General features: G+C 41.5%; 1 protein-coding gene across 1 annotated transcript; it reads right to left on the bottom strand.

Annotated features, from left to right (window-relative positions):
- Positions 1–337: 337 nt before the first annotated feature.
- LOC129085920 (heat shock protein HSP 90-beta-like) lies at positions 338–2601 on the bottom strand. The gene is given in 3 exon segments (XM_054592322.1): positions 338–388; positions 390–986; positions 989–2601. Coding segments are annotated over 3 exon segments (2175 nt in total). The 5' UTR covers positions 2516–2601.
- Positions 2602–11028: the final 8427 nt, after the last annotated feature.

The raw sequence follows: 11028 nt of genomic DNA, 5'->3' as shown, positions 1-11028 counted from the left end.
TGTAATTCCAGGTTGGTCCTGGGTGGAGGTCAGCGTGACTTCCACTCACTTCTCTGCCATCTTTGATCTCTTGACTAATGATTTTTTTTTTTAATTTTGCATACTTTAATTTCAGAACAAAATAAAAAACAATACACAACAACATTCAAACCCAATGTCAAATATGAGAAAGGAAGGCTTTGAGGCCCTTGTAACCTGCCTTGGGCAAAGACAGGAGAGGGAAAAAAAAAACCCACTAAACAGCAGAGGAAAACCAGGTGGACTAGGGCCACTCAGGGCTGCTAGGGAAGCCATGAAGACACTACACAGAGGATACAAGGTCTGCAGGTAGAAACTCCTAGTCTACTTCTTCCATGCAAGAGGCATCCTCATCACCCTCAAGGGGGGGGTATCTCATCAGGAACAGCAGCACTGGGTTCTTCTGCTGTTACTTCATCTTCATCAATGCCTATACCTAGCTTGATTATGCGATAGATGCAGTTGGAATGGGTCTGGGGATCTTCAAGTGAGAAGCCAGAAGAGAGCAGTGCAGTTTCAAACAGCAACACTACAAGATCCTTGACAGCCTTGTCATTCTTGTCTGCCTCTGCCTTCTGCCGTAGAGTCTCCACAATGGGGTGGTCAGGGTTAATTTCCAGGTGCTTTTTGGCCATCATGTAGCCCATTGTGGAGTTATCACGAAGTGCCTGGGTTTTCATGATACGCTCCATGTTAGCTGTCTAGCCGCAGGTGCCAGTCACAATGCAGCAGGGTGAAGACATAAGCCTATTGGAGATTGTCACCTTCTCAACCTTCTTATCCAAGATCTCTTTCATGAGTTTGCAGAGGTTTTCAAACTTGGCCTTGCTCTCTTCCATTTTCTTCTTCTCCTCTTCATCCTCAGGTAGCTCCAGGCCCTCCTTGGTAACTGAGACCAAACTCTTCCCATCAAACTCCTTGAGCTGCTGCACACAGTACTCATCGATAGGTTCTGTCATATACACTACACCTCAAAGCCCCGCTTCCGTACTCACTCCACAAAAGGAGAGTTGGCAACCTGCTCTTTGCTCTCACCAGGGATGTAATAGATAGACTTCTGGGTCTCCTTCATGTGAGAGACATATTCCGAAAGAGAAGTCATTTCATCTCCAGACTGGGAGGTGTGATAGCGCAGAAGCTCGGAGAGGCGCCAGCGATTAGTTGAGTCCTCATGTATCCCAAGCTTTAGGTTTTTAGAGAATGCCTCATAGAATTTCTTATAGTTCTCTTTGTCTTCTGCCAGCTCAGAGAAGAGCTCAAGGCACTTCTTAACAATGTTTTTACGAATGACCTTCAAGATTTTACTCTGCTGAAGCATTTCTTGGGAGATGTTCAGGGGCAGGTCTTCAGAGTCAACCACACCACGGATGAAGTTGAGATACTCCGGTATCAACTCATCACAGCTGTCCATGATGAACACACGACGGACATACAGTTTGATATTGTTCTTATTCTTCTTGTTCTCAAAGAGGTCAAAGGGAGCCTGACGGGGAATGAACAGCAATGCCCTGAATTCCAACTGACCTTCTACAGAGAAGTGCTTGACTGCCAAGTGGTCTTCCCAGTCATTGGTAAGGCTCTTATAGAACTCTCCATATTCCTCCTGGGTGATGTCATCAGGGTTCCTGGTCCAAATGGGCTCGGTCTTGTTCAGTTCTTCATGATTGATGTATTTCTCCTTAATCTTCTTTGTTTTCTTTTTCTTATCCTTAGCACTATCATGCCCCTCATCTGAGCCCACATCTTCAGTCTTGGGTTTCTCCTCATCATCTTTATCTTCGTCTTCTTTGTCCCCTTTCTCTTCCTCTGCTTCATCATCACTGATTTCTTTCCCTCATTCCTTCTCCAAATAAAGGGTTATGGGATAACCTATGAACTGTGAGTGCTTCTTCACCACTTTTTTGACCCACCTCTCCTCTAAGTACTCTGTCTGGTCTTCTTTAAGGTGAAGGATCACTTTGGTACCCTGGCCAATGGGCTCACCATGGTCAGCTTGCACAGTGAAGGAACCCCCAGCAGAAGACTCCCAGGCATACTGCTCATCATCGTTGTGTTTTGTGATCACAACTACTTTCTCTGCCACCAGGTAGGCAGAATAAAAGCCAACACCAAACTGTCCAATCATGGAGATGTCTGCACCAGCCTGCAGAGCTTCCATAAATGCTTTTGTACTGGACTTGGCAATGGTTCCCAGATTATTTACAAGATCAGCTTTGGTCATGCCAATGCCTGTGTCTGCCAGAGTCAAAGTGCGTTCCTGAGGGTGGGGGATGATGTCAATTTTCAGCTCTTTACCACCGACCAACTTGGAAGGGTCAGTCAGGCTCTCATAGCGTATCTTGTCCAAGGCATCAGAAGCATTACTAATTAACTCCCGAAGGAAAATTTCCTTGTTAGAGTAGAAGGTATTGATGATGAGAGACATGAGTTGGGCAATTTCTGCCTGGAAAGCAAAAGTCTCCACCTCCTCCTCTCCATGGTGTACTTCCTCAGGCATCTTGAAGGTGAAGAGATGCAAGTACTAGAGAGCAGGGACTATTTTTGGCTCACACACAACAAACTGCGTGCGTGGGGTTGACTCAAGAGAGTTGACTAACGATTTTTATCTAGAATGAACATATTCATCTCTCTTGTAGGCAAGAAAAAAGGGTTTTTTAAATATATGTTTGAAGCTTCAGTGATTTCAGGAAAAATTCATTAAATTGTAAGACTGTTGAGATTGTTTATATTATTTAAGGCTCTAAAAAATAACTAGATTGATAGACAGTGAGTCTTGGTCAAGTGAAAGTTTACTTATTCAGTCGTTCAAACTTTAAACCTGAGTTACTTCTAGGTAATTATAAACATAATAATAGCCCAGGGCACCACTATATCCTAGAAAGTTCTTCAAACACGTATAAAGATTTGTAATAACAGTGAATAAAATACCAAGGTGGAATGGGCTGAACCTTCTTCCTATGCTACCTCTTACGGTAGGAGTTCTCATAGAAGAAATAAACTTGGAGCTTTATGAAAGATCCTCTTGGTCCTGAAGTGAAGTCCAGAACAAAGCCCATGAAAACCAAGAGCCATTAACAGGTTCCTCAAAATATGGCAGTCATTGCATCATCAGGTCAAAACGTTCTGAGATGTTTGTTAGGAGTGAATATTCCAGAGCCTCATTCTAGAATTACTGAATGAAAATCTGGGAGAAAAGTTATGCAATCTCCATGTTAAACAAACACTCCAGGTGACTCCGTGCACATTAAGTTTGAGAACCACTGCATTTGGAAAGGTAAGGCCAGACTTTTATCCAGATTGGTTTTGCCTAATATGGCCTCTTCTGGACACTCCACCATTTCCATGACCTCTGGATGAAAAATATTTCACTTAAATTTTTAGCACTTCCTGAAGAGACAGGAATTCTATGTGTATTTGTAGCATTCCTTTCCAGTAAATGAAAATGCATCTGGGAAGATTAAGGGATTCTCATCTATGTTCACATCTAATATCTGAGAGTTGTTGTTATAATGGGGAAGTTTGATTCAAGGCAGTATTTCTCAAATTCAAGTATTTAACTGGATCCTTTTAAAGGAAAAAAAATAGACCTCAGAGCTGTGACAAGATGATTTTTTAATAATGTTACCTATAGGAGCAAATACGTAAAGTACTTAGACCTTATTGATGTCTGAAGTCAAAGCAAGATGTACAAATGAAATACAAACTAAATTATAAAGCTAATAAAAATTCAAATTGGCAGCATTGATGTGAGACAGATGGTTGTGGTTGCAGAAACCAAATTGTACATGTTTAGTTTATGGCAGCAAGATGTAGCCTTAGGTTCAATTCTACTTTTAATTAAATAACATGACTACAGACAAGGCTGTTTGCTAAATCATCATAATTAGATTTCATACTTAACTAAACATTTTCTAGAGAGCAATCCTTCAGTGCCACTTTTAATGAAGTGTCCTTGTAATTTTCAAACACCAACAGTCTTGCCCTGACTGGTGTGGCTCAGTTGGGCATCATCCCACAAAGTGAAAAGTCGCTGGTTTGATTCCCGATGAGGGGCACAAACCTGGGTTGCGTGTTTGGTACCTGATTGGGGGTGCATTCCAGAGGAACCAATCGATGCTTCCCTCCCTCCCCTTCTCCCTCCCTTCCCCTCTCTCTCTCAAAAAAATCCCCAAAACCCATGGTTCTGTTTTCAGGAAACCACTCCCCTCCCTTCCCCTCCCAACCCCCCTCTCCCCTTCCCTTTTCCAGTAAGGGCCAGATATTAAATCTTGAGGCTTTGTAGGCTAACAGGCAAAATGGATAATATGATGTAGGTGCCAGTACTTCTGTCTAATATAATAAGAAAATGTCTGTCATACAAAGAGGTACTGCCAAATACTGATATCAATCATGAGCATATAATTTTGAGAATATTAATTGCTTGAGGCATTTATAAAATACATATATAATTATATTCTTTCTTTATATTTGCCTTTTAGTATGTTATGTTACAGTATATATTAATCACTTCAGTTGAAGGTTAACTGGCAGTCTCTCAAATGCATGAATATGGGGCTTTACTTTGCATGTGTGTTGAGGTCCAAAAGATACTGCTGGAACTATAGGTTGAGCTTGAGAAATATATTCCCTGCAAATATGAGTGGGATGGAGATCTCACTTCTTGTTTTAATTTTTGATGACATAGGAAATGAATAAAGCAGCTTAATATTACTTGTGATTCAAACAAATATGAGTTGTCATCAAAATGACTTTATTGCAGTGTAAGTTTTATATATAAGGTCTATTTTACCTTGTAGTTTTAGGTTCAATTCATTGAGAAACATTATCAAGTCCATAGCAAAAGCTAATTTCCAAAATCAGAGTTCAATAATAGTAATTGAGAAAAGTCCTCATTCAGAAAAATTTCAATTTTGACTCTGCACTGAAAAAAATCTTGAAATCTTACCACTGCAAAACATTGAGCTGTTGTGGGTTAGGGGGAGTAAGGATTTACCTCTATTTACAACAAAAATTCATGGGACTGAAGAATATGAAGTCCATAGACCAGAAGTTCACTGTTAACATTATTTGTTCAAAAACACATGAGAGTCAAATATTTTTCACAGAAGTAACTGCTGATGGATAATAGTTTACTACGTACAGTGAAGTATTTGAACACCTTACATTTTCAAAAACTTTGTAAATTTATCCAACTAAGCCATTTTCTTCTCTGCATACATTTCTATCACCACATTACACTTTGAGTTGTACTGAAGAAATGTTTTCTTAACTTTGAAAATATTCCCAATTATAATTGTTTCACATAGACCATTCATATAGGTGAATCTCAGTGACTTCAAGTACACTGAAAAACTCCTGGGACTCCTAGGAACTCCTGACTCCTTGGATGAAAAAACAACTGAACAATATCAGAAATAGATGTTGACTTGTCAGAAGCCTAGGAAAACCACTTAAAATTATTTACCTTATTTTAAAATTAACAATCGGCTTCTGGTTAAGCCGTTGGAGTAGGTGAACACTGTGCTGGCCTCTTCCCATGACCACACAAAGTTACAACTAAAATACAGAACAATCATCAATGAGAACCACTTGAAGTCTAGCTGAACAGAAGTCTTGTAACTAAGGATATAAAGGAATAGCCAAGTGGAGACTGGTAGGAGGGGCAAGAGGCTGAACAGGCTGGTCCCAAGCCCATTTGTGATGGTTAAAAGTAGGGAGGGATATCTTGGCTGTGGAGGTCCCTCCTGAGGATCAAGGGGTCCCAGTCCCACACCAGGCTAGCAAGCCCAGGGTTCCAGTGCCAGGAAGAGAAGTTCCCATAACTGCTGGCTCTGAAAATCAGCGGGGAGTATGGCTGAGATGGAGGGCTTCTGGAGTCCCAAGAGTTCCTCTTAAAGGTCCTAAACATGGACTTATTCACTGACAAACTTATTCTGAGCTCCAGGGTTGGGGCAGAGGCTCAAAAAGTAACAGGGACATAGAGGGAGGAACTGAATTGTCTGGCTTTTCAGGATGGGGGCTGGAGGGGGTGCTGGTGGAAACCATTGTTCCTTTGTTGAGCCCTCTCCCAAGCTATCCAGCAGGCACAAGCAGACCCCAAGTTTGAATCTCCATTAACCTGGCTAACACCTTTGCCCCACCCTGGCAATTCCCAGAGACTCTGCCAACCCAACTTGAGAGCCCACCCAAACCATTCCAGTGCCTTTTCCATACAAATAGCCTGTCCTAGCATGCTGCAGATTTTTTCTTTTTTTTTTAATTTTATTTTTAAATCATCTTGATTCTATTACAGTTGCCTCAATTTACCCCCCTTTTCCCTCCTCCACCCATCCCACCCTGCTCCCCTCTCCGACAGTCAATTCTCTCTCTGTTGTCGATGTCCATGGGTCACTCATACATGTTCTTTGTCGAGTCCCTTCTTCTTCCCAGCATTGTCCTTCTTCCCCATCCCCTCTGGTCACTTTCAGCCTGCTCCATGTTTCCGTGCCTGTGGTTTATTTTGTTCGTTAGTTTATTTTCTTGAATAGATTCTGCTTATAGGTGAGATCATATGGTATTTGTCTTTCATTGACTGGTTTATTTCACTTAGCATAATATTCTCCAGTTCCATCCATGATGTCACAAAAGGTAGGAGTTCCTTTCTTTCTTTCTTTTTTTTTTTAATACAGAATGATTTTACTCATTTTTTAAATGTCAAAATCCATTATAAAATTAAAAAAATTAAATCCCTTATAAATTCTCAGCAATTAAACCAACATGACACCAGCACAGAAATAATCAAGTAGATCAATGAAATAAAATGAGTGTTTTAGAAACAAATATATATATCTGTCTAAAAAATGTAACATATGATTAAACTGATATTTCAAGTCAATGAGGAAAATAAGGCTTATTGAACAAATAAGGTTCATGGACCACTACTACTTGAAATAAAACAAATATAGAGCCCTATTTCACCATTATACAAGAAATATTCAGGTGAGTTAAAAATCAATATGTAAAATCTAAGGAGTTTTTGGAGAAAATATAAAATAATATTTTTATTACCCTGAAGTAACATATTCAAACCCAGAGGTATAAAGTAAAATATTGACAATATGACTATTAAACATTTAAGACTATACAGTAATATATATATAAAGAAAGTTAAAGGACAAAGAATAGGAAAGTATTTGCAATACACTTAAAAAAGGGTTAATAGTGGGGTTTTTTGTTATTTTTTTTAGGGCAACAATTCTACAAACATTTAATCAAAAAATGGATAAAGAATACGAAAAAGTCACTTAAAGCTGTTTTAAAATAATAGAAATAGGCAAGAAATATACAAAAACAGATTTAGTTTCAACAAATAATAAAGTAAAAATTAAAATAACACATCAGGTGGAAAGATGGCGGAGGAGCGAATGGGAGTCACGCTGACCTCCTCCTCCCAAGACCAAACTGGAATTGCGACTAAATAGTGGAGTAATCACCTGGAAAACAATGGAACGATAGTGGGAGAGGAGCCTTAGAGCCACGGACAGACAGTGGATTCAATTCTCATGCATCCCAACGGGTGAGAAGTGTGGTGGAGGCTCCAGAGGGCGGGCTGGGTGCCCACGGGCACCAGCAGCAGAGGGACATTGAAACGGCCAGTTAGTGCCCCCAGAGAAGAACGGGGTCTGAATCATAAACAGGGACCTCTAAGCTACAGCAGCTAAAACCAGGAAAATACAGACAAAATGCAACCCCGAAAAGCTCAGGGCACTCTCTGCCAGAGACAGGTGGCTGGGGATGCAAAGAGACATTTAAAGGGCAAACGCAAAAGTTGCAGTGGCAGCCACCCTCCTTGATCTCTGGGTAGAGGCGGAAGCAGGGTGGGCTGGTGCCTGGGAAAAGACTGGAGAGGAAAACTTTGTGAAGAGAACCGAGACTGCGGCCGGTGGAGCCCCGGTGATAACGCACCTCCCACTCTGCAGCTACCATCTCGCTCAGGCAGAAGGGAATCAATTAACCTGCCTTTTGTGCGCTCCGCACACAGCTTGTGCATGTGAGCTGGGGGACTGAGTGCAGACTGGCTGGAAGAAATAGAGGATCCCTGGCCAAAGGGGTCACACAGCTGCATTGAGAGCCTTGAAGAGAGACTGGAGATGGAGGCGTTGGGGAAAGAACCGGAGGAGGAACCGGGAGTCCCAACTCCCGCCCCATTCCGTAGTCTCCATTCTGGGCAAGCAGGGCACGCCCCCAAAGAGGGAGAGGCCGGGCTCGCGCGAACCAGACTGCCCACGATTGCAACGCCATCCGCACAAATAGTGGATCCTTGGCCGAAGGAGTCACAGAGCTGCCCAGAGACCCCTGAGGAAAGACTGGAGACAGGATTACCTGGAGAGTCCTGGAGCTGACTTCCTCCTATTTCTGTAGTCTCCATTTGGCAAGGGCAGGCAACGCATCCAAAGAGCCAAAAGCGGGGAAAGCACACAATAGAAGACCCTAAACTGACCAGTGCCGGGGTGCCTGCCGGCCTGGGGGGCCAGACGAATACGGGAGGTCGCAAAGAAGCCCCCTGGGCTGGGGCAAGCACATGCGAACCCAGACAGGTGGGGGATGCTGCCGCGCCAGGGAGCGCGCTCAAGGAGCTGGCGTGATACTGCAGAGCAATCCACAGAAATAGTGGATCCCTGGCCGAAGGGGTCACAGAGCTGCCCAAAGCAGGAGTCAGACACAGACAGTAGACTCCTGGAAGGCTCAAACAAACAACCCAAGGTCATATAGGCTCAACAACTGACATCATCAAAGGCAGGCCCAGAAAAAAAAGTAAAGGAAATAAATAAATAAACAAACAAACAAATAAAAAGACACATCTACTACCATAGAAGTTTAATCCACAAAATCAGGAAATATAGACAGCCCAATTGAAGCAGAAGCAAAAATAAATAAATAAATAAATAAATAAATAAATAACTTAACAGACTCTCACAAAAATGGGAAGAAAAAGAAGTTCCCCCCAAATGAGTGGAAAAGGGGACTCCCCACAGAGAGAGCTAAATGAAATAGAGGCAAGGAAACTATGAGATATTGAATTCAAAACAAGGGTTCTAAGGAAGCTCAATGAGCTCAGCCAGCTCAAAGATAAGTATGAGAAACTGCACAGAAACTATGAGGATCTTACAACAAATTATATCAATGTGGAAAAGGACATAGAAACTATCAAGAAGACTCAAGAGGATATGAAAAATACCATTTCTGAATTGAAGAACACAGTAGAAGGAATCAAAAGCAGGCTGGATGAAGCCGAGGATCGAATCAGTGAGATGGAGGATAAGGTAGAAAAAAGCTCCAGAAAGAAGAAGAAATGGAAAAAAAGACTCAAAAAGAATGAAGAGGCATTTAGGAAAATGCAGGACATCTTGAAATGAAATAATATCTGTATAATAGGGATACCAGAAGGAGAAGAAGAGGAGCAAGGGATAGAGAACCTCCTCGAAAAACTAATGATGGAAAATTTCCCCAATTTGAGGAAAGGCTCTCATGGATCCAGGAGGCACAGAGGACCCCACTCAAGAGGGACTCAAGGAGGTCTACTCCAAGACACATCATCATTAAAATGGCAACTATCAAAGACAGAGAGAATCCTCAAGGCAGCAAGGGAGAAGGAGAAAGTAACATAAAAGGGGACCCCGATATGGCTAGGAGCTGACTTCTCAACAGAAACACTACAGGCCAGAAGGGAATGGCAACAAAAATTCCAAGTAATGAAAAGCAAGGGCCTACAACCAAGGCTGCTCTATCCAGCTAGGCTCTCAATTAAAATAGAAGGGAAAATAAGGAGTTTCCCAGACAAAAAAAAAAGGCTAAAAGAATACATCTCTACCAAACCAGCACTCCAAGATATGCTAAAGGGACTGGTTTAAGAAGATGAAATAAAAGAGTGAGAAAGAGAAAAACACAGGTACAAAGAGAAGAAATGAATAAACTTCTATCTATCAGTAATAACTCTCAATGTAAATAGACTAAATGCCCCAATCAAGAGACACAGGGTAGCTGAATGGATAAGAAAACATGACCCACACATATGCTGCCTACACGAGACCCACCTCAGAGCAAAAGACCTACACAGATTGAAAGTAAAGGGATGGAAAAAAATATTCCAAGCAAATGGGCAAGAGAAAAAGGCCAGGGTTGCCATACTTGTAACAGACAAAGTAGATTTCAAAGCAAAGGCCATACAGAGAGACCCAGAGGGGCACTTTATCATACTTAAAGGAAGAATCTATCAAGAAGACATCAACATTGTAAACCTGTATGCTCCTAATATAGGAACCCCCAAGTATATAAGGAAATTGTTGGATGACTTCAAAAAACATATAGACAGCAACACACTGATAGTAGGGGATTTCAACACCCCACTGTCAAAAATGGACAGATCTTCCAAAAAAAACATTAATAAAGATATTGTGGAGCTGAAAGACGCACTGAATCAAATAGCCTTAACTGACATATATAGAACCTTACATCCCAAAGAAGAAAAATACACATTCTTTTCAAATGCTCATGGCAGTTTTTCAAAGATAGACCATATGATAGGACACAAAGCAAACCTCAGCAAATTCAGAAAGATTGAAATAATACCAAACTTTTTCTCAGACCACAAGAGCTTGAAACTGGAAATCAACCTCAAAGAGAAACTTCAAAAACTTGCAAACTCATGGAGACTGAACAGTAGACTATTAAACAATGAATTGGTCAATAATGAGATAAGAAAAGAAATCAAAAAATTTCTGGAAACAAATGAAAATGAACAGACAACAGTCCAAAACCTATGGGACACAGCAAAGGCGGTCCTGAGAGGGAAGTTCATAGCAATACAGGCCCGCCTAAAAAGACAGAAACATTTCATGCAGATCAAAACCACCATGAGGTACCCCCTCACACCGGTCAGAATGGCCATCATAAACAGATCCACGAACAACAGGTGCTGGCGAGGCTGTGGAGAAAAGGGAACCCTAGTACACTGTTGGTGAGAATGCAGAC

The sequence above is a fragment of the Pteronotus mesoamericanus genome, unplaced genomic scaffold (assembly GCF_021234165.1).
Source record: "Pteronotus mesoamericanus isolate MK-2021 breed Mesoamerican mustached bat unplaced genomic scaffold, CSHL_Meso_final scaffold_36, whole genome shotgun sequence".
In the NCBI taxonomy this organism is placed as follows: Eukaryota; Metazoa; Chordata; class Mammalia; order Chiroptera; family Mormoopidae; genus Pteronotus; species Pteronotus mesoamericanus.
This window is presented reverse-complemented; position numbering and strand designations above follow the sequence as displayed.